General features: G+C 38.8%; 1 protein-coding gene across 7 annotated transcripts in view; it reads left to right on the forward strand.

Annotated features, from left to right (window-relative positions):
* The window catches only part of PALLD (palladin, cytoskeletal associated protein), a 422,012-nt gene that overhangs the window by 185,853 nt on the left and 211,306 nt on the right, over positions 1-24,853 (forward strand). For all 7 annotated transcript variants that reach the window (XM_033215641.1, XM_033215642.1, XM_033215643.1 and 4 more), the window contains exons 8-9: positions 17,776-17,895; positions 20,210-20,552. In XM_033215641.1, the coding sequence (XP_033071532.1) occupies positions 17,776-17,895; positions 20,210-20,552 (463 nt within the window). The remainder of the gene's footprint in view (positions 1-17,775; positions 17,896-20,209; positions 20,553-24,853) is intronic.

Raw genomic sequence — 24,853 nt, forward strand, 5'->3', positions numbered from 1 at the left:
CCTACACACACTCCTTCTGTTTCACATCTACCCCGCGCCCTGCGTCCTCATCACTTACCCTACACACACTCCTGTTTCACTTATAGTTTGCTGCTTTGCTTCTAGAATATAGTTTTGATCGTGAATTATTTAATAAAATTAGTCCTAAACAGCTTCATGGAATCACCTGACCTCTAGAACGTTCTTCAATGCCATTTGCTTTAACGTAGCAAAATCATGCAGAAAAGAGCAAGATATGGAAGGCTTTCCTTTTAAATCCCTTGTCCTAGCAATGCAGAAAAATTTTTCCTCTGTGTGTTCACTGAATTTTCTTATTTACATACTTAGATCTGAAAGCATTTAAGAAAACAGACTCCTTCATTCCAACTATAATAATAGCATTTTCTGAAAAATTTCTCCTGGCAGAGAAATATTTCAAGCAAATCTGTCAATACACCAGAAACAATTATATAGTCAGGAGCTATTAAAAACTAACACAGTGAGTTTTCCTGACCAATGATTTCTCCACAATTGTTTTTACCATGACACTACGAGACTTTCTTCTTTCCCTTTTCCAGCGTTAAAATGCTCTGCTTCAGGAAATCAGCAGTTGGCATGCAGCATTAAATAAAATCCATGATCATATTTTTTAAACAAAAAAAAACCCTTAAACACATGAATGACTACTCAAGTGACTAATTACATGAGTTGTTATGAGTAAGAACTTCAGAACAAGCAAATGTTACAGCATATTTGTGCTTAAACAATGTCTTGTCACGCCTGTCAAAACTAGGTATGATTCTTCTACTAGTTGCCAAGTGTTTTCCTTACATTGACCTTGAAGTTGCTATTTCAGAGGAAAAAACAAAAAATAGATATGACTGTTTGCCTTCTTTAAATGACCTGATTGACTTATAGCTAATGGACCTCTGAGCTATTCAACTGTATGGAAGTGTGTAGGAACTGGCTTCCCTACAAACTGTTTTCTTAGCCATTGTTAAGTGGAAGGAAGAAAAACAGACATGACTACAATACATCTGAGGCAAGAGACACATTTTATAGGACTAGGTCAGTGATATTTTCCAAATGCTAACACATAAATAGCCTTTGAAATTCAGGGAAACATTTAAGCTTTCTGTTTTTGTTACTCTCTCTTCCTACCCTTTTCCTTTCCTCTGACAAAGACTCTTGCTCACTCTCTCTCCCCTCTCTGTCTCTTTCTCTCCCCTCACCTCCTTCATTCCCTCCCTCTCTTCCTCTTTTTCAGTCTCACTCCCTCATTCTTTTTGTTTCTTTTTTTCTCTTCTCTTTACTCTCTTCCTTATTCATGGGCAAGATGTTTTAAAGCTCCAGAAATAAAATTGAAATTCCCTAGTACCTAGATATAGCCCCATTAGGAATTAGATATTTAGATAAAGAAGGAAATAGCAGGTTGTCTCCAAATGCATCTGTGCAACTGAAACAGGTTTTTCTTGTCACTGCTGCGTCGTATCTGTCTGATGTGTTTTACACTCCCCTCTCTGTCTAGACAGAAGTCAGCTTGCATCACAAATCTTTTCAGACTGTTTTGTGAATTAATAGCTAGTTAGCTTACTTAAGACCAACATCCGTTTGTCATAGTACCTTCTCTGACCTTCTTTGAAATTCTGACTTTGTACTGATAGAATCCTTCAAAGACTAGTCTGGGGGTGGGGGGCACAGAAGACTCATTTGACAGCTGTTAATACTCAGTCTCTTACTCATTCAGCTGTCTGGAAACAGCCACAAACTGTGTTGAGTTACTTCTATAGCACTGTCTAATAGCGTGCAAAATTAAAAACACAAAAATGCGTCTTACTGGTTGTGGAATTATATGTATAAAAATATATTGCCTCCTGCTTTCAATTTTAAGTTCTGCTAACCAGTGTGACCCATGCTAGATCTTGTGCAGTAGAGTCTAGGCTTTGATTCTGCGATTCACAATATAAAGTAAGTTACACTTAGTTAAATGTACTAAGGTGCTGTTGTAGGAGGGCAAAGATAGGGAAGTTTCTTGAGATCCCAGTAGGTCGTATGCAGTAAAAACTTAATGCATGTTCTAGGTTAGGATGGTGGGTTGAACAAAAGTAGGCCATATAAAACTTACAGTTCACCAAGAGTGTGACAGGATGCCCTGGGGTGCCACACCACGCTGACAGGGATGCTGTAATATATTTGAAACTTATTTATGCAAACACATTCAAACTTGACATTTGACAGATATGACACAATGACCGGCTTGAACTAGTTCAGAATTTCAACATTAGATCACCCTCCATTCTTTTCTATGACATAATCTCTTTGTGAAACTGAGTTTTTGATGAGTGTGTGATAAAAAGTAAGTACCTCATGAAAATCCATGTGAAACATGAAATGAGGCTGGCTCATCGAATCTGATTCCAAGAGAGGAGGCACAGTGCCCAGCAGATGCACACAGCCATTAGTAAGAAATAGTGGCTATTTAAGAATAAAATCATAGTATTTTTCCTTCAATTTATATGTATTTTTAAATACTAAATTGTTTAGGCATAAATACTTATTAAGTTCTTTGGAAATAATTATGTAACAAACATAACTATTAGTTATGTCTTTTGGCTTAGGGGCACCATTTAAAAAGTATTGAGAAACTTAGAGTCCCATGAACCAAGAAAGTTTGGTTTACTTTCTAGAGGAAGAGTGTCCAATCTTTTGGCTTCCCTGGGCCACACTGGAAGAAGAATTGTCTTGGTTCACACATAAAATACACTGACACTAATGATAGCTTATGAGCTTAAAAAAAAAATCTCATAATGTTTTAAGAAAGTTTATGAATTTGTGTTGGGCCACATTCACAGCTGTCCTGGGCCACATGCGGCCCAGAGGCCACGGGTTGGACAAGCTTGCGCTGGAGGGAGGGGGGAAGACTCAAGACACGTTTGAGTACACACCAGAAAGAAAATTGAGTGGGTTTTGGAATTCTAAATGCCAAATGTGCCTATTTCCAGTCCTCTTCCAGGACTCACATTCCAGCCTGCTGGCCTGTGAACTTTACCTCTCTCAGCAGAGACTGAAGGATTCTTCTCTGGGCAATTTGAACATCCTGAGAGAAAAAATAAATCCAAAGATAATGATTTGGGAGTTTCTGTTATAAAGATGCCACTTAGATTGTGCTATTGGGAAGACCAAAGTGGATAAGTTCCTCTCTTGTACTCAGAGCTTAATAAACTCCCATCCCCGTCAGACAAGCAGAGATAAAAGGCATCTGGAGAAATCCTGTAGCATGAATGATACAGAAAAAAATAAGTGACCTTCCTAAAAGGGAACTTTGAGAAAATGGATTTGCAAAGAGAGAAAAATGTAAAACAAAACAAAACAAACAAAATATCTCTTAAAGGATATAAGGAAATCATTCCACCCAAGAAATAAAAATGAAAAGCTAGAAAAAAAAAAAAAGAGAGGGAGGACACTTGAGAAACAGAGTTCTTGAAATGAAAAGGTTCATAGCAGAAATAAAACTTCAGCAAATGTTCTACAAAGTACAGCAAAATGACAAAGAAGGGATGTGAGAGAGAAAAGGCAACAAAATTGGAAATGCATAGCCGAATAACTGGGATTCCAGAAGGAGAGAAGAAAGAAGAGGCGAGAGGCAGGATTATCAATGAAATGATTTTTTTAAAGTTCCCCAAACTGAAAGTTATCCGTTTCCAGATGGAAAAATCCACTGATGGCAGAACATATGGAATAAACCCAAAGCCAAGCGCATCATCACGAAATTCAGAATTTCCAGGACAAGGAGGTCATTTTACAAGTGTCCAGGGAGAAGACATCAGGTTATATACAAACCAGTAAGATGCAAATAGCATAGGCCTTCTCAGCAGTCACACTAGACACAAAGAGACAATGAAGCAAGAACTTCAAAATTGTGAAGAAAATTACCTACAACTGGGAATTCTGCCCCTAGGCAAAACTTCATGTGGAAATCTAGCAGAGACATTTTCAGACTTGTAAGGTCCCCAAAATTTTCCTCTGGAACGCGACAGTGTGCTCCACCACAGCAAGAGAATTCACCCAGAAAGGGCAAGATGTGGAGGTGGGGCACTGGAAGCAGGAGATCACATCGAAGCAAGAGGCAAAGTGCACCCCCAGGAGGGTGACAGTTGTGCATCAGGAATGAAGGGCAAGTTCAGATTGGAGCCGCGTGTCTCGAGAGACAAATGCAGTGAGGCTTTCGTCATTAGGAGGTTCATTGCCTCTGCCTGTCTTTTATTTGGATGACAGAATGGCAGGGCGGTCAGCCTGACCCAAAAAACCTCATCTCTACTTGGGCTGTCCTGCTGTCCCCTCCGTGGGCTGTCACCTGGATCAGCTGGGAGCACTCATTTTACCCCCACAGAAGCATCCTGCTTTGACTCGGTCGTGACATCTAGAAGTTGGCCATGTTGAGTTTAATTAACCATCTCTGCCTGAGGTTGCAATTTTTTTAATTTTTATAATCAGACCTTGGTGATGACCTTCAGCAGTAGGATATAAATAACTCCCAAATGCTTAGTGTTTCAATAGTGGAACACTAGGCGTAAATGGGTAGAAAGCAGAAAATACCAGCAATCTCATTGCTGGATATATACCCAAAAGAAAGGAAGTCAGTATATTGAATAGATAACTGCACTCCCATGTTTGTTGCAGCACTATTCACAATAGTTAAGATCTGGAAGCAACCTAAGTATCCATCAACAGATGCATGGCTAAAGGAAATGTGGTACCTATACTCAATGGAGTACTTATTCAGTCATAAGAAGGAATGAGATCCTGTCATTTGCAACAACATGGATGGAACTGAAGCTCATTATTTTAAGTGAAATAAGCCAGACACAGAAAGACAAACATCCCATGTTCTCACTTATTTGTGTGATCTAAAAATCAGAACAGTAGAAGGATGGTTACCAAAGGCTGGGAAGGGTATTGAGGGGCGGTGGTGGGGCGGGAGGTGAAGATGGTTAATGGGTACAAAAATATAGTTAGAATGATACCTAGTATTTGATAGCACAACAGAGTGACTGTAGTCAACAAGAAATTAATTGTACATTTAAAAATAACTAAATGAGTGTAATTGGATTGTTTAATTGGAGCATAATTGGATTGAATAATTAAATGGATAAATATTTGCGGAGAAAGATACCCATTCTCCATGATGTGATTATTTCATACTGCATGTATCAAAACATGTCATGTACCCAATAAATATATATACTTTCTATGTAACCACATTTTTTTTAATTTAAAAAAAGAAACAAAATATGGAGATACCATCTCCAGCAATAACTGTATTCCTGCTGAATGCCCACATGAGACTCCACCAGACTGCCCCACTGAGTAAGCCTTGTATTTCCCAGACTCACTCAAGACCTTACCCACTGACTGCCCCATGGGGCTTTCGGAAACTTTCAAGGACATTGAATCTAGTTGATGGCCCAAGATGGTTCTTGGGATCTTTTTCCTAACAGTGACAAGGTTACCTTTTCTTTAGTCAACCAAGATTTGTGCTCACTACTCAATTTTTTTAAATTAAAGAATGCATTTTTTAAGGATATGGTAAACACATAAAGAAAATCAAAGGAATTATCTCAAAGGAGAAAGAAAATAAAACTGGGGAGAGCCTATGAGGTATTTCTAAAGCACTGGAAATGTCTTATTTCATAGACTTGAGCATAGATACACAGGGGTTCATTTCACTGTTATTCCTTAAATGGTACATTTTAAATATCCTTCTTTATATATGATATTAAATACAATTGACAATTTTAAAAAATCCTTTGCAATTTTATTTTATTTTATTTTTTCTGAGAGAGTCTTGCTCTGTTGCCCAGGCTGCAGTGCAGTGGCACGATCTCGGCTCAATGCAACCTCTGTCTTCCAGGTTCAAGCGATTCTCCTACTTCAGCCTCCCAAGTAGCTGGAATTACAGGTATCCACCACCATGCCCGGCTAATCTTTGTATTTGTAGTAGAGATGGGGTTCTGCCATGTTGGCCAGTCTGGTCTTGAACTCCTGACCTCAGGTGATCCACCCACCTCAGCCTCCCAAAGTGCTAGGATTACAGACGTGAGCTACCGTGCCCAGCCTCCTATACAAATATTGATACAAGCATTACATTTACCCACACCGGATTTCATCTTGTTGATTTTAGCTCAGAGTTCTTTCTTACCAACTGTGTTAGCCAAACCATGTGGTTTGAAAGGTAAAAGCTGGATTTCTTTTTTAGTTACTTGGGACAAAATAAAACATAGTTGCAAAGGAAGCCATTTATGAAAATGTCCCCTTATTACCCAGGGGACCCAGTAATCTTATCCTTGCTGCCTCATCATTTTATGAGTTTCCACAAACAAAATGGTTCTTATTTGTATTTAACCAAGTGTTAAGTAGGTCCAGGAACTTGAATGCAATTCAGGGTTGCCTTCTGGGAGATACTGCTGTGACTTTGTACTTTGTAGGTAACTGTAAAGAACAGAATGTATCACCAGGAAAAACATTTTCTGATTTAGTAATTTATTAAATGCCCTCAAATCAAAACCTTAGGAAATCCAAACATGGGAAAATTAGATTAAAATGCATCATAATTAAGGTTACTAATAACTTTAAAATTTTCCACTTATACTGGAGACAGTTTCTTTAGTACAGGTAAGTAAGTCTCTAACTCCCTTTATGTGATATAAGCAGTCATTTTCTGATTTCCATTCCTTACCAAAATTTATTTTACAGATGTCTTATACGTCTTTGTTCAAGTAAGATGCTACCAGATGAAAATCCAGTATTATAACCTGGCTCATCTCATTTCCTCATGACTTTCTTCATTTTTATAATGTCAGAACCATACAAGCTATGATGCTTCTTTCTCTCAACAAAATGTGAGCCTCTTGTCACTGTCAGATGAAATTTTCCTTGAGAAGAAAAGCGAGCAACCTTTGGGACATTGTATTAGAATTTTATCTAATTAAAAAAATTATCTAGTAAAAATTGCTGTGACATTTCAATGCATGATGATCACTAAGAGAACATCCCGGTGTTTATTTTTTATTTTTCTATTTTTGTTCTTTAAGTCTGTAACTTTTCTAAATGTTCCATGTGTCGTGAACTTTATACAGGCATATACCTTATTTATGCATGGAAGTATTCCTACAAAATCATACTCAATGAATTCCACTCAATCAACTTTAAAACACACAAAGAAAGCCTGTAGGAAAATTGGTCTTACTGAGAATTCCTTTAGAAAACAGTCTTTTTACAAAGGAAGTGTTTTTTTCCTTCATCTAAATTTCATGCATGCATTTATTTAAAAATAATTATAGGGAGCCTACCATGTGTGAGATGCTAAGAATATGGCCATGAACAAAAGTTGTTTCTGCACTCAGAGGTTATATTTCAGGGAACCAGAAACTAACAAACTAATTACACAATAAATGATTTAACAGGTTGAGGTGGCATATAGTCCCAGCTACTCAGGAGGCTGAGGCAGGAGGATTGCTTGAGCCCAGGAGTTCAAGGCTGCAGTGAGCTATGATCATGCCACTTCACTCCAGCCTGGGCAACAGTGAAACCCCTGTTTCTAAGAAAGATTTTAAAAATATAATAAAACGAAAATGCACCAGCTTTATTTGATTTTGTGATTGTCTTCTACTATCTGCTAAAATCTCCCACTAGAGGCCTGGGCAACAGAGCAAGACCCTACCTTTATGAGTCAATCAGTAGATAGATAGATATTATTTAATTGCAGTTGTGATGATATTATTTGTGATAGATATTATTTAATTACAGTTGTGATGTCTCCAAAAAAAGTTTACCATCCTAAAATTGCTTTTAGGTGGCAAAACTGATGAAGTCTAATTTAAAAAAAAGGATTCTCTGAGAAAGTAATGTTTGTGGGGAAACATAAGACTACGTAGGAGAGTGCTAAGTACTCCAGGAGGAGTCAGGGCTTAGAAACTTATCAGAGCATGGCTTCACAAGGAGCTGCCCCGGAGCCCATGTGCCCAGTGCTCAGAAGGCAATGATGTGCGAGGCACAGAAGGAGCCTAACGAGAAGCAGGGACCTAATTATGCAGGGCTTCAGAGACCACGTTAAAATTTTTTATTTTATCCTCAAAGTCATGGAAGGATGGGAGGATGATAAAATTTCATTCTTATTAAGAAAGCCCTCTGATTTAGAAGGGGCAACTGTATATTTATCCTCGGGTTTTCTGAAAATGGCATGACTAAAAGAACCACAAAGTCACAGAAGCATCAGAAGGAATTCTTTACAAGTCATCAAGATCATTGCTCTAAAACCACTTTATATTATCCCTAATGAATAAAATTGTATCGCGTTTTTAAATGTAGGTTTCAAGGCACAGAATTATGTCTATGTTTATAGTTGAAGCATCCTCAGGCATTGAACTGGCAAGGACATTTTTCTCAGTGTTCCCAGCACCTCCGTCTTTCCAGGTGTAGATGATTCAAGGTTGAGAGAAGTGCTTTCCAGAGAATGCTAAGCCCTGGGAAGTTAGTCCAGGGATGTAAGCCCTGGATGTCCAGGCAGAAAGTGCCCAGGTGTTACTGAAAGCTGAGAAACCTTCACCACTCTCAGCAGCATCTGCGAAGGGAGAAGGAAAGTGACTTAGCACTGCCTGAAGCCCACTGCTCCAAACCTCATAAGAAGGGGCTGTTAAGAATGTCCACATTATAATGTACTCTTGATTCAGCTTATATCCTATTCCAATGTGTCTTATGCCTCAGAGGACATATAGCCCTCCCCTTGTGCAGATGAATAATTCTCGTGAGTCATTTGGATAATGAGATTAATTATAGTTTTTTCAGCATCGGGAAACTCCATTGCCTGACTTAAATCTTTCATTACCTCACTTTACATAAGATTTTTTGTGTTCTGAACTAGGAAAAATGCAGAACAACTAGAGAGGCTTTGTGCTCTAGACAAAAAAGAGCATCAGCCAGGTGCAGTGGCTCACGCCTGTAATCCCAGCACTTTGGGAGGCTGAGGTGGGTGGATCACCTGAGGTCAGGAGTTCGTGATCAGCCTGACCAACATGGTGAAACCCTGTCTCTACTAAAAATACAAAAAATAAAAATAAAAATTAGCTGGGCATGGTGGTGTGCACCTGTAATTCCAGCTACTTGGGAGGCTGAGGCAGGAGAATCACTTGAACCTGGGAGGCGGAGATTGCAGTGAGCCGAGATAGCACCATTGCACTCCAGCCTGGGCGATGAGGGAAACTCCATCTCAGAAAGAAAGAAAAAAAGAACATGCATGTGGGAGACTGGATGCCAACCTTCAGCATTTTGGCTCTAGCATTAATTAGCCAGGACCCTGAGAGAATCCCTTTGAACACCCAGGATTCATTGATATTGAGCCTGCAGAAATGAGGGATTTCACCTAATCAATCTCTTACAGCACTGATCTTGTATTTCCCCTTCTATGGCTAACCACACTTTTAACTCATTCTGTAACCATATGCATTCAATTTAAAAATTCCCATTCCCTTGTACCTTTCCAGAGACATCTCACTTTCCAAATGATTCATCTGACGTGAAGCTCCAGCTTGAATTATTTCCACACTTTCTATCTTCCTCTTCAAATGGAAAGCCAAGAACTGTGTATAGTACAGTCGAAAAACACAGGATTACTTCATGCTGTCTCTGTTATCTTATTGTGTTCCTTCTATTCAGTGAACTTTTTAATCAAATAATCGCTATATGCTCTGCATGTATCCGCATCTCTCAAACATTTATCTGGAAACCCTTTCTTAATATGTCAGTCACTCAGGATTCATTGATAATTATTGAGCCAGGAACTGTGCTGTGGGGCAGTATTTTTAAACTGCTGCTCACGGCCCATGAAGGTGGATGGCAACCGCCATGTTATAAAAGTAGAATAAAACTAGTAGCATGCACCTTGTGTAATAACTTTAAATATTCTTTTGTGAAACTTTTATGTCCATTATATATATATATGTGTGTGTGTGTGTGTGTGTGTGTGTGTGTATGTACCTATCCTATAATGTGACTGGGTTAGACGTAAAATGTATCTCTTCTGTGGATTTCAATCAAAAATGTTTGAAACCTGTCTTTTTAGGACACAGTTCTCTATACTTTTCTGAAGATAAAAATAATCTGGAAAGGGCATTAAAAAAAAAAAGAACCCTTGGCCTCAACCCGGATCCACTAAATCAGAATCTCCAGGGGAGAGGAGGGCTCTGAGTAATCAATATATTTAACCAGTGAGTGCTCCAGGTGATTCTTCCCATCAAACAAGTTTGGAAAATACCACCATGAAAGACTCAAGATTCAAAAAGTTAACAATAATCTGCACCCGATCTTATAAATAGCCGTATCTCCCCATCCCAACCAGAATAACTCAATCTTATTGAGGAATTAAGGCATATCTAATACAAATGTTAATAATGTTATAGCTACATCCTTGAGTGTATACCAAAGGCCCCATGTAAGATAGAAATAAAATTAGAGTAATGCAGAGTCCTGCCTATTTCAGAGTTGCCAATTCATTTTTCTATCCTTTAGTTTTTCTTCATTGTTTTAAACAAAAATCACTGATTTAAAAATATCAAAATAGTTTAAATATACATTCTGCTTCATAGTTTTGACATGTTTTTATATTTTTGTCATATTTTGAATTGGTAAATATCATACATAAATACATAGAAGATACATTATTATATGTTATGGGAAAATAATTGTAAGTATTTATGGGATAAAATGCAAGCTTTTGACATATGTGTACTTGTAGAATGATTAAGCTAATTAACATATCATTACCTCAAATACTTATCATTTCTCTTTAAAATACTCTCTGTTAGCTATCTTAAGATATACCGTACATTATTGTTGTCTGGGTGTTGTGGCTCACACCTGTAATCCCAGCACTTTGGGAGGCCGTAGCGGGCAGATCACGAGGTCAGGAGTTCGAGACCAACCTGGCCAACATGGTGAAACCCCATCTCTACTAAAGATACAAAAAATTACCTGGGTGTGTAAATTTTTGTATCTTTAGCACTCACCTATAATCCCAGCTACTCGGGAGGCTGGGGCAGGAGAATTGCTTGAAACTGGGAGGTGGAGGTTGCAGTGAGCCAAGATCATGCCAGTGCACTACAGCCTGGGTAACAGAGCAAGACTCTATGTCTCAAAAAAAGAAAAAAAGAAAAAAGATATACATTACATTATTATGAACTATAGTCACCATGAACCTATTCCTCCTGCCTAATTGAAATTTTGTACCAGTTGACCAATGTCTCCCCTTCTCCTGTCCACCACACACCCCTCTCTGATTAACCATCTTTCTACTTTACATTTCTTTTAGATTCCACACATAGTAAGATCATGCAGTATTTGTCTCTCTGTGCCTGGCTTGCTTATTTCACTTAGCATAATGTCCTCTAGCTTAATCTATGTTGTCTCAAATGACAGAATTTCCTGATTTTTTTTTTTGAGACTGAGTCTCGCTCTGTTGCGCAGGCTGGAGTGCAGTGGTCTGATCTCAGCTCACTGCAAGTTCCGTCTCCCGGGTTCACGCCATTCTCCCGCCTCAGCCTCCCGAGTAGCTGGGACTACAGGCGCCTGCCACCTCACCCAGCTAGTTTTTTGTATTTTTTAGTAGAGACTGGTTTCACCGTGTTAGCCAGGATGGTCTCGATCTCCTGACCTCATGATCCGCCCGTCTCAGCCTCCCAAAGTGCTGGGATTACAGGCTTGAGCCACCACGCCCGGCCAATTTCCTGATTTTTTAAGGCTGAATAGTATGGCATTGTACATATATGCCACCTTTTTTAATCCATTCATCCACTGATAAATACTTCCATTGTTTTCATACCTTGGCTATTGTAAATGATGCTTCAACAAACATGGGAATGTAGCTATTTCTTCAACATGCAGATTTTAATTCTTTGGCAATATAGCCAGAAGTGGGATTGCTGGATCATACCTCATAACTTTACACCATTGAGTTACGGTGTTTTCCCAGTTCCCACAATGCATCTTGTGAGAGGGGACATTTGCCTGATGGAGATGCTACGGTGAGCAGAGGTGAGCCTGCCTGAGTTTACACCTTCCCTCCCTATGACACCACAGCTGCCTATTTTATGGGATGTGGTCTTAATGTGCTTATTATTTATAGAGAAACAGTATTGAAATTATAAAGCACAGTATATAACCTGGATTCAGGATTTCAATAGATTAATTTTTCATTTTGCTCTGATCAACACTACAGAAAGCAAAAGTAAATATCCCGGTAATATTGAACCCAATTGGCTTTGTTTTCCACCTGGGTCAACACTGGGAATGCTAGAAAATTCTATAACGTGTTATCCGTATAAGTCCACAATCATACTGGGCACAACACGTCCTTTAAAGGTCTAATTTGATCATAAAATTTAAAAACATAACTTGTGTTACTCAGTGGTGAGGCATGAAATGAGCTATCAAAGTCAGCGGCCATCACCATGAATCAGATGAGATCCAATGTTGCCATATATAATACTACCTGCTGCATTATAACCCGGCATCCACATGACAATGCCCAAAAAAGTATTCCAGGTGTTTGTGAAAATTACCCAGTATTTTCCACTATTTCTAGCATAGGAAGTCTTGAGTGGTACCATCATTTCAGGAAAAAAGGGGAAAAAATTGTTTTATTTGAAACAAAACAGCGACGTTATTAAGAACTCAAAGTCTCAGGCCAGGCACCATGGCTCACGCCTGTAATCCTGGCACTTTGGGAGTCTGAGGCAGGGGGATCACCTGAGGTCGGGAGTTTGAGACCATAATACCAAAATGGAGAAACCCCATCTCTACTAAAAACACGGTATTAGCTGGGTGTGGTGGCACCTGCCTGTAATCCCAGCTACTCAGGAGGCTAAGGCAGGAGAATTGCTTGAACCTGGGAGGCGGAAGTTGCAGTGAGCCGAGATCGCGCCATTGCACTCCTGCATGTACAACAAGAGTGAAACTCCTCTCAAAAAAAAAAAAAAAAAAAAAACTCAAAAGCTCTTGTGATTGAAATATAAGCCGTTGAGCTCTCTTGAGATTGCTGTACTTTGTGGTGATTTTCATATATTGATGCCTATGCATATAATGATGCCTATGCATTTATGCTATAACTGGACAACAGAAATATCCAGTTATATAAGGGATAGATTAGCTCAGGTTATGTGTACATATTTTTAATATATTATTTTTAATGATAACTTTTGAGATATTTCATATCTATATGTTTTTCACACATAGATATGAAAATATATATATAACCTGAAACAATCTATCCCTTTATATAACTGGGTATTTCTGTTGTCTCTTTGTAACAAGTTTTAGTGTATAGATACAAGCTGAAATGTATTGTCTCTGTTTTAAAATTGAAGCTTCATGAAAATTTTTAATTATTTACAAGATAGGGAACCATATACCTGTTTGTACCTTTAAAAATTTGTACATTGTATTTGTATTACCTATTCAAAAAAACAAAATTTTTTAAATGGTAGAGAGAAATCTTAAGAATAAAGAAAAAGAAGACAATTCAGGAAACTACATTCGATTTTGTTTTTACAGACTCAGTAGGAGGGGTTGCAAAGCTGTCAAGACAAGTAAGAGAAAAAGACCAAAAAGATCCTGTCTTTGTGATTATAGGATCATTACAGTAGATCAAATATGCGGTCAATTTCTTAAAACATTGCATAATGAACTAAAATTTTAATTTCTTCAGAAGTCTGAAATAAACTTTTAATTTTTAATTGCCTAAAAATTTTAATTCTATATTATATTTCCTACTTCCACCTTATATTTCAAAACAATTTTGCCAAATAGTTTCTGGCAAACATTTTTGCTTGCAGCTGACTTAACTGCCTTTTTAAGACTGCACAATGTTGAAGGAAAGAAGGAGGACTTAACAAACTATCCCATTGTCATGTGGGCATTAAGGGTGTAAACTTTTGGAGTTGGAATAGACCTGATGATTTTCTAATTCAAGTCTAATTCATGTAAAAGATGTGTCTCAACCCCTTAATAAGATTACAGACAACTCAAGAGCAGGAACCATTAATTATATCTGTAGCTATAAAATATTAAGACAGTGTACTCTTAAAAGTGCTTGACAAGTAGATAGATGACTGTAAAAGCTTCTAGGAGCTGTTCATGGATGAAGATTCCAGACTTTATCTCAAAAAATTTTCTTGACATCTTACAACCTTTCCTTCACAAGTCTTTCCATTCATGTAACCTACCTTCTTCCCTCTTGCTGCAATTAGGAACCATTTGTTCTTATTGTTCTTCAAGAAAGATGTAGAATGTTTGAGCAACTTCTTCCTGATTTTAATGTCTTTGCATTTATGATACCTATCACAGTGTTTTACTTAAATTCGCATTTTTGGTTTTTGTTTTTTTTTTTTTTCCTTTTGAGACAGAGTTTCACTCTTGTTGCCCAGGCTGGAGTGCAGTGGCCTGATCTTGGCTCACTGCAACCTCTGCCTCCTGGGTTCAAGCAATTCTCCTGCCTCAGCCTCTCAAGTAGCTGGAATTACAGGTACCTGCCACCAAGCCTGGCTAATTTTATATATATATATTTTTAGTAGAAATGGGGTTTCACCATGTTGCCCAGGTTAGTCTTGAACTCCTGACCTCAAGTGATCTGCCTGCCTCAGCCTCCCAAAGTGCTGGGATTACAAGCATGAGCCACTGCTCCCGGCCTTAAATTAGCATTTTAATGGATGAACACTTAATATAGATTTCATTGCCCTTTTTTTATTATGGTTAAAGAAACATATAACATGAAATCTACCTTCTTAAATTTTTAAGTATACACTACAGTATTGTTAACTATATGCTTAATGTTGTGCAGCAGATGTCTAGAATGTTTTCGTCTTGCATGACTGAAATTCTATGCCCACTGAACAGCAACTGCCATTCCTCCTTGCCTCCAATGCTTGGCAACCAGCATTCAACTTTCTGCTTCTAAGAGTATGACTAGTTTAGATACCTCTTAAGTGGAATTTTGCAGTAGTTCTCCTACTGTCATTGCCCTTTACTTTTACCTCAACGAAATCATTTAGGTTCAATGTAGAACATAAAATTAATAATAGAACATAAAGAATAAACTAAGTTTTTCACACCCCATTTAAACATCAAATTAAATAATATGCTGAAAGAATAAGGTGTGTGTTTTTACAACTCTCGCAATTTTAAACCTGTATTAATATATCTTAGAAATGAGTTGACCTTGAGCTACACTACAATGCTAACCTCTCAAAAGCTTATAGTCACCGTAGTCCTCAGATCTTTCCTAAGGAACATAACATTTTGACACAGAAGAATCCTTGCATTTTAGCTTTTGACAAAATCTCAAGCAGTCTGTTAACCAGACTACCATCAGCATCATCAGAAATGGGGATAAGTAAAGGCTTTGGTGGGTGGGGCCAGGGGGTTGATAAAACCTAAGAATGGGGTAAGAAATGGAGTAAAACTCAATGACGTCTATAGGCCATATTACTTGGTAATACAAAAAAAATGCATGTTTGACCCAATAACATGACATTAAAAACTACATAGTTTGATAATACTTGGACAAATTTTGAAATGATAGATAACATGAATTTTTTTCTAGAATCAAATACAACAAACTGCATTTGCCTTTGAAGAGTGAGATTATTAAGGGATATTAGGTATATAAAGGAAATTCAATTATCAAGAGAAACATTTACACTTTATACTTTATTGTTTACTTTTGCACTTATTTTGATTTATAGGTAAAAAATTAAAATATTTAAAGCTCTCTTCACTAGACAAATTTTTTTTTTTAAACATAGCACTTTTACCTACAGTTAGTACATTTTTTGTTTCAGGGTTTAAAACATAAAATGTTTTGAAACAGATTTGCTAACTTTAATTATTGATGGTCTGAAACGTTTGCTCTTAGAAGAATGTTAGTCAATGAGATTTATCTTATCAAATTCTATGAGTTAGCTGCTGCAACACAGAGCACCCCAAAATTTAGTTGCTTAAAGCAGCAACCATAATTCTGTGGGTAAACTATTTGGCTTGGCCTCAGCTGGGCGGTTTTTGTGGTCTGTGCCAGGCTGGGCTGACCGCAGCTGGGCTCTCTCAGTGCGGCCATGGTCAGCTGCCAGGATGACTAGGAATGAGTCAGTTACTCTAGGATGGTCTCTCTTGGAAGGGCTTATGTCTGCTCCATATGGTCTCTTCCTCCTACAGGCTACCACAGCCTTGTTCACCTAAGGGTCCATCAGGGTTCCAAGAGATGGAGCAGAAGCAGGCCAGGCCTCTCAAGGCTCAGAATTGGCCAACAACATCACTTTCACCACATTCTAGGCTAAAGCAACTCACAGGGCCAGCCCAGGTTCAAGGGATGGGGAAATAGACTCTGCCACTTGATGGAAGGAGTTGCAGAGGCACATTACAAAGAGGCATGTCTACAAAGGAAGGAATAATTGCAGCCATTATTACTAAAAAATCTACAATACACGACCTCATGCTACCCCAAAAATATGTGACTAACCGATGGAATAACTTTGTGGGAATCCGAAATCGATCACTTTTCTTGACATTTGCCCATGTAATTGTCTTTATTTCACTGGTACAATATAAGCAATTATTCAATGAGTAAAACGAATTAACACTCTAGATATAGCTTCCTTTTAATGGTAACAGCTAACACTGGCTATGAAGCATTTGCTATATGCCAGGCAATGTCCTAAAGCACAATATGTCATATCACAAAAGTAGGTGGTGGTTAGGGTTTGGATTCAAACCAACTTGGTTTGAATCCCTATGTTAGTATTTATTAGCTGTGTGACCTTGGGCAAGTGAATTAACCTTATTGTGCTTCCATTTTCTAGCTATAAAATGGTCTAATAATAAACTTACATAACTCATAAGATTGACATGATGATTAGATTTAATCTGTGTTAAGTGCTGCTAACAATACCTAGTGTATGATAAGGGTTATATAGCTGTCAGCTCTTGTTGTTATTGTCGTCATCATCATCATCATCCCCCTCACAATAACCCTGTGATGGTTAGTTTTGTGTGTCACGCATGACTAATACAAACTCTGTGAGGTAGCTTCTATTATTATCTCCATTTTACAGAGAAGAACACTGAAGTTCAGGGAGACTGACCAAAGTCACAAAGGCAAGATGTGGCAGGGCCCTCATGCAAGCCCAGGCAGCTGTTTCGAGTCTGGGCTTTTCATGCTCTGCAACACTGCCATGCCATTTAATAGTACGTTCCAGAATAGTTGTCTACAGGTCAAACATATACAGGTCATGTTCTTTTTTCCCCTGTGGTCAGCATTTCAGAAGAGCTTTATTTTCCCCACTACTTAGTTTGCAGCTGAGCAGATAGATATAAGAGGTAGCTATATGTATAGAAAGAACTCTGACATGCAAAGAACTTAACTCCTACATGCAAAGTACAGAGTTACACACTTGCAGACATCTCATTTTATCTTCACAGGTAACCCATTAAGTGATTATCCCCATTTTATAGACTAGGACACCGAGACTGCTCTTGTCCAACATCACAAAGAATGGGTCTACCTCCAAAGCTTTTTCTGCTAGGCAGAATTGCTAAATTAAATGTAGAGAGATTCTATCACAAACACTTTTGTAAAGTGAATCTGTAATAATCATTACCTAATTTGTTTTTTGAGGAAAGGCGGAGGGTCTCACTTCTTAAAAAGTGACTTCATGGTTAAACTCTGATGAATGATTCTGTTCTCTTCACTTCCAGAGGAGATTTGCACCCTAGTTATCGCTGAGACTTTCCCTGAAGATGCAGGAATCTTTACATGTTCAGCAAGAAATGATTACGGATCAGCAACCAGCACTGCCCAGCTGGTTGTCACCTCAGGTATGTGAGGAGTAAAAACAATGACTGGGTTCTGTTCCCCAGCACCAGTGTGGTTGGTCACAGCAGAAAGGGACTGTCCCGGCCAGGTGTGGTGGCTCATGCCTCTAATCCCAGCACTTTGGGAGGCCAAGGCAGGTGGATCATTTGAGGTGAAGAGTTCAAGACCAGCCTGACTAACGTGGTGAAACCCTGTCTCTACTAAAAATACAAAAATTAGCCAGGTATGGTGGTGTGTGCCTGTAATCCCAGCTACTCTGGAGGCTGAGGCAGGAGAAGCACTTGAACCCAGAAGGTGGAGGTGGCAGTGAGCCGAGGTCGTCCCACTGCACTCCAGCCTGGGTGACAGAGTGAGACTCTGTCTAAAAAAAGAAAAGAAAGGGACTGTCCCAGGAAGAGAGCTCAGCTCAGCCTTCAGGAATGCTGGCCACCCCAGGAGTCACCCTAACAATCTAAGTTTCATGGTGGAACAAAGGCTTTAGGGGAGGGGAGGAAAGGGAGTGAGGTGGAGATGATCAACAAAAAGATAATGATCGTGTAGCAACTGAACACACATGGAGCTTTCTTTAACATCGTGCAGTCTTGGTCTTGGAAACGATGGAGCTGGTTTCCTAACATCCTCCTGCTAACCTAGAATCATATTCACATTGGAAAGTCACCTCTACATCAGAGATACAGTCACTTTCTCAGCAGTGCCAACACATGAGATCTGGAGATACTTGTACAAATAAGCCATTGTCCAATCCACTACTGAAACTTTGGAAAAGGTAATACAAGATAAGCCTTCTTGTATAAAATGTAATACAAGATAAACCCAGAGAAGCTGTAAAGGCCTTCGAACTCAAATTTCATTGATAGTGTATGTCAGTGATAGTATGTAACTAATATGAAAAAGAAAGCAATGTATTATTGAAGCCAGTTTTCAAAAATACATGAATATTTTCTAAACTCAAAAACTTACCACTAGGGAAGGGAATGTGAAAAAGTTTTTTCTTTTTCTTTTCTTTTATTTTTATTTGACTGTTTTCTACAGTTACTAATGAGCGTTAGCTTACTTTAATTGCCTCATCTCTGCCATTCATCTTAAATATATTTTTAAAATGTGTTTTTGACCAAGCCTGGCACATAATGTACATAGTAGGGACTCAATAAATGAGTCATTCGTTGAATGATACAGACTTGGAGATAACAACTGAATTGTACTTGGATTCCTTCAGAAGAGCAAGAACTTGATGCTAGGTGGCAGCAGAGACACAACCAAAACTTATTTAGGGACCTTAGAGTGGCAATTGTAAATGCTTTTTCATCTTAATTACGAACCGAAATGGGAGAATCATCTTAAATGGGAAATGGTTTCTATGAAAGACTACTGTAAGTGCTGAAAGAAACCTAAGTGTCAGGATCGGAGTTACAGAGCAAGGAGGACCTCAGCGTTTTGATTTCGAGTTGGCTTCAACACTGTCCCGTCAAATGGCCATAGCAGGAGTGCAGTGCTTAAACAATATGGCCAAAACCCTGGGTTCTATGAGTCTGAAAGGCAAAAATCTGTGTGTAGTATTTTCCATTTGTTTCTGCGGTATATCTGCTATAGGTCAAACATAATCAACAAATATTTTATTTTTGAACTTTTCGTTTACCTCAATAAGCATTTTTGAGTGCATGCCAGGAGCTCTGCTGGGCTCTGGGCAAGGTGCAGAATCTAAAAAAGACGTGATCTCAAGATGCTTTCAGCCTATTGAGGGCAACAAATAAAAATCTCTTTCGTACTGAGTTATAGTTGGAGCAATCATCTAATATGGAAAAAAATATTTTTATGAGATGATGAAATTTTACTTGGACTCTGAGCTTTACTTCCCTAGCTTTAGATGAATATCCACATAAAACCTTTACAGCTTGAGCCAATTTGAGTAATGACAGCTAGGATTTTCAGTCGGGTCCACGGACCAAAACGTGAGAGGACAAAGCATTATTAGTTGATACTGTTTGTGTTGTCATTTTTTATTTTTTTATTTTTTATTTTTTTATTTTTTGGCCAAGTTCTGTCTTTAGCTCTTGTTTGAAATTTTTAGGGTTCGGTAGCTGGGTTCCCCACATGTGAGCTCAGTCAGGAAATGAGACAGTAGCACTCATTCAAAACAAGCTTGAAAGAACCAGGCCCTCCAGCTGGCAGTGCTTCTGCAGCAGAGGAGAGCAGCACAATCACCTCTCCTTTAACAACTTCACACAACACAGGGATTCTCAGAAGACTCTGACAGTGTGAAATCACTTGTTGAACTAGTAGCATCTTCTTATGTTTTTCCTCTTTCGCCTTCCTCAGCCAACACCGAAAACTGTAGTTATGAGTCAATGGGAGAATCCAACAATGATCACTTCCAGCACTTTCCACCTCCCCCTCCAATCTTGGAGACAAGTTCCTTGGAATTGGCTTCAAAGAAACCATCTGAGATGCAGCAGGTGAACAACCCTGAGTTAGGCCTGAGCAGGGCAGCCCTTCAAATGCAATTCAATTCTGCTGAGAGGGAAACGAACGGAGTCCATCCCAGCCATGGAGTAAATGGCCTGATTAACGGCAAAGCTAACAGTAATAAATCTCTTCCAACACCAGCTGTCCTGCTTTCACCCACTAAGGAGCCACCACCTCTGCTTGCCAAACCAAAACTGTGAGTATTTCTGCATGGTTTTATAATAATTTCCATACCCCTGTTACATTTCCTTTCTGATGAGAAAAAACTTTTGCCTGGACTCAACTATGTGGCAAGTTGTCCTTGACTCATGTGACCTTTGCTGCCAAGCGGTATCCTTCAACAATAGCAAAGATACCTAAAAATAAAGAAGGGAAATGAAAAGCTTAGTGAAATCTGCCCTTTGCTGAAAGCTGTGACTGGTTACGGCTATGAAAATATCTGTGCCCGGTGTGGGCTTCCAACATACAGCTAAGGATGTAGCCACTCCCCGGAGGCCATGGAAAAGGGGGATCTACTCTGAGCCCTTTATTAAAAGCATTTCCAAAAGTGGGTGTAAGTACTTTACATTTGTTACTTTAAATATTAAGTGTCAGTAAGGAGGTCTGATATAGACAAGCAGGGAAAGACTAAAAGCTGAGGCTGGAAATTCAGGGTGCAGATCCTGGCAGGGCAATGAAACCGGAGGTAAGCAGGCTTGTGGGCAAGAAGAGCGCCTTTCACAACACAGGCTACTTGGCTTGGAATTCCATGGAACTGCGTATTTCCATGAATACCATCTTCACAGTTGATGTCCATTATTTTCTTAGGATGATAAAACTTGCATGAGCTGTTTCCATTGGCAACGCACAGCAGAGAGTTGTTATGAATGGAGCCATTACAATGTCAGAGAGGCAGAAATAAATTAGCTCAAACGGTTCTATCATAGCACAACAGACCCTGAATTACTGCCCTGTCAGAGGTCAGTGGAAATGTAAGAGTCATAGTGAAAGTGTATGTACTCTATGAGGTCACATTCCCATGAGAATGTATTTGCCAGAACTTAGGAAAGCCCCTTCTATTTACCCGTATGTGATGTTTTTGATTTGGGGCAGGAAGGGCCTCTTTAGCAGTTATTCTTTATTTCCCTAGCATTGAACAGCCTCCCCTTTTCTCTCTGTGATCAGTTCATTTGTTAGAAATGTTAGAATTTAAAAGATATTTGAATTAGATTAACACCTTACCTCTCTGTACATCACTTTATTGTTTACTGAGTGATTTCATGAACAACATTAGACTAATCAAATAACAAAAGCAGTCAAAAGAATACCTTAAGTTAACAAATGGTCAAACAATTTTATAAAACTAGACTTCTGGACAATCTTGTGTTGCAGATTCAAAAATCTGTCTATTGCTACCCTCTACTTAATTTTGCATTGTGTTCTGGCTCTCTTTTAAGACAGTAGGGCTACTCACTAAGCTTGTACACAATAGCGTGAAAGGTGTTGGTGAACATTTAATACTTATGCGCCATCTCCATTCAGAGGCTGAACAGGTATAATGAGCTAAAAAATGGTGGCCTTAAAAGAGATTTATGCTCTTGTAGTAGCAACCCATAAAATTAATTGCCACTGCTGACTTCTTTCATCTTTGCATTTTGAATATGTATTTGCAGTGCTTTTAATGAAACAAGGGACCTGCTCTCCAGGGAGGAAAAGGGCAAATGTGTTGAATGACTAGGACTTGACTGTGGTCTTGATTAAGTAAAGTCTATCTACTCTAATGGGTATCATAAATTGCATGTAAATCACAGGAGGAGCAAACATGAGGAGCTGTTAAGAGGCATCTACAGCCCTTCTTATCTCAGGAGTTTGAACAACTCTGCAGCTTTTAGTTCTGCTTTGCAGCCACGTTAATGGATATGGCAAGGGGGTAGTATCTACAGAATGCAGACAAAACAACTTCGTGTTCGTTAAGAGGATGACAGCTTAAGCACAAGTTTAAAGAACATCAGGATTTGCTTATGAGTGAGATTTTTCAATACAAAATAAGATGCAGAAAAAATGGACTTAAATGTGTGAGGCCCAAATAAATGGGTTATTCTCCCTTCATGAGGAAATTTAAGGGAAAAAGCAGAACACCTAAACACAAAGCCCCACAGCTTAGAAACAACATTTACTTGTACTAGGTTTTCCCACTGCTTTTTTTTTTTCTTCAAATCTTCATGTGTTTAAACATATTCTTCGGGCATCACTTGATTTTTGTTTTTCTGTGTGGCAGATTTACCTGCCATTTAACTAGGTAGAAAATAATATGTGATGATGCTTTTTAAATATATATTTTAAAATTTTCTTATGATGTAGAATATATTATTGGATTTTGTTTTATTACAAAATCAATGGATGCTTGATGTGACGATTCAAACAACACAAAGGCTATTAAAGTTTACACTCTCTGCTTCCCTTCTTCCAGCCTACCCTTCTGAAAGGTGTGGCATGGTGTATTATCAAAGCCTTTTCTTTTTTTTTTTTTTATTATACTTTAAGTTCTAGGGTACAAGTTCACAACGTGCAGGTTTGTTACATACGTATACTTGTGCCCTGTTGGTGTGCTGCACCCATCAACTCGTCAGCACCCATCAACTCATCATTTACATTAGGTCTAACTCCCAATGCCATCCCTCCCCCCTCCCCCCTCCCCACAATAGACCCCGGTGTGTGATGTTCCGCTTCCCGTGTCCAAGTGATCTCATTGTTCAGTTCCCAACTATGAGTGAGAACATGCGGTGTTTGGTTTTCTGTTCTTGTGATACTTTGCTGAGAATGATGGTTTCCAGCTGTATCCATGTCCCTACAAAGGACACGAACTCATCCTTTTTTATGGCTGCATAGTATTTCATGGTGTATATGTGCCACATTTTCTTAATCCAGTCTATCAGAACCTTTTCTAAAAAAGGTTTGTTCAGTGTTCTCAAAGTTGTATTATTGATAGAGAAATGCTGTTGAATGACATCTGCAAATAATTTAGAACAGCATCTGAGTTATTGATCATGAATGACTATAGGTAACTGCCAAGTGAAATTCTTACATATTCATTTTTTTCTTTTCATTCATTGTGGGACAAGGTGATATTTTATTTGCCTCATATGGTCAGCAGTGAAAAACTATGATTTGCTCAAATCTTATTTTCATCTGTCTATGATTTCATTTTCTTTCACAAAAGGAAAGGCTTATATGTGGTGGCATTATGGCACTTTGTGCATCTTCATCATTTGTAAACAAACTAATAGGAAACAATTTGGAGGGTACAAGTAATAGGAACTAGAATATTTACTCTCGCAATGAATCTGAAAATGGTGTCTGATGTGTCAGATGTCTGGGGGAAAAAAGATCATTTTAGAAGAAAAAAAAAAAAACTCTGAATTTTTGTTTTTTTTTCTGTCTTGAATAGCTCCAATACTGATTGTGGGAAAAGAAAAACAAATTCAAGAATGAAACAAAAACCTAGAAAGGTCATGAGCTCTTTTCTCTAACTAGGCCCAGCCCCCACCCTGTACTGTCCAACAGAAGTCCTCACCAACAGACTCACAGCCATCCCAGACCTCCAGCCCAGTCCGTGGTACCGCTCATAAAGTGGAGGTTCCTGGCCCAGTCTGTGGTACCGCTTATAAATTAGGGGTTCCTGGCCCAGTCTGTGGTACCTCTCATGAAGTGGGGGTTCCTGACTTAGTATCGTGGAGGCATGCACCTCCGCTCCTACATCTGCCTTTGTTTCTAACACTCTGCCTCAAGAATAAGCGGAAGATAATTACATGTAGGCCATTTGGTGAGTCCCAGATGTCCCGCACGCTGGATCTGTGCAACGCCTTACCACCTTCTGTGGGACTGTGAAGTGTGCTTAATCGCTGCACAAGAAAAAATTAATGGCACTATCTCTGCAACTCAGTGGATGACACTCATAATCTTTGATCACAGCATGAAAGAAGCAACACAATGCTTAAGTCAAAATCTTAACAGGAGGAAAAAAGGGAATAAGCGTAAGCCTAACTTATACACTATTCCTTGGTTCCTCGCTGCCCTCTCATTACAAATGGTGCCTGAAGATTCAAAATAAAAGTAGGGTTCACTGTAAAAATCTCTGCTTCTCTTTATACCTACCAAGAAACAGTCCTTCAAAAGATGGACATGCACGGAATCCCTAGAAATAAACTCCGAAGGGAAACTGTGAATGGTAAAATGTAGTCGGCGATTTGCCAAGCATATAGAAAGGCACGGTCATGTTTTTCCACTGAGCTCACCTCCTATAGCAGACCAAATAATATATAAATAACAATATGCTACTTTCAAACCCCTTTTGTTACTTCGTTTTTTGTCTTATTCCTTTGTCTTGTGGGAGAGAGGTGGGACTCTAAGCCTGTAGATAGCAAAATGAGAACTCCAAAGGGAGGTTACTGAAGGGTGATGCGCTGGGCAAGTCGTTACCCCAGGACAGATCAGCAGATAAAATGATGCTTATTTGTT

The sequence above is a fragment of the Trachypithecus francoisi genome, unplaced genomic scaffold (genome assembly GCF_009764315.1).
Source record: "Trachypithecus francoisi isolate TF-2019V2 unplaced genomic scaffold, Tfra_2.0 Lachesis_group1, whole genome shotgun sequence".
NCBI classification, from domain to species: domain Eukaryota; kingdom Metazoa; phylum Chordata; class Mammalia; order Primates; family Cercopithecidae; genus Trachypithecus; species Trachypithecus francoisi.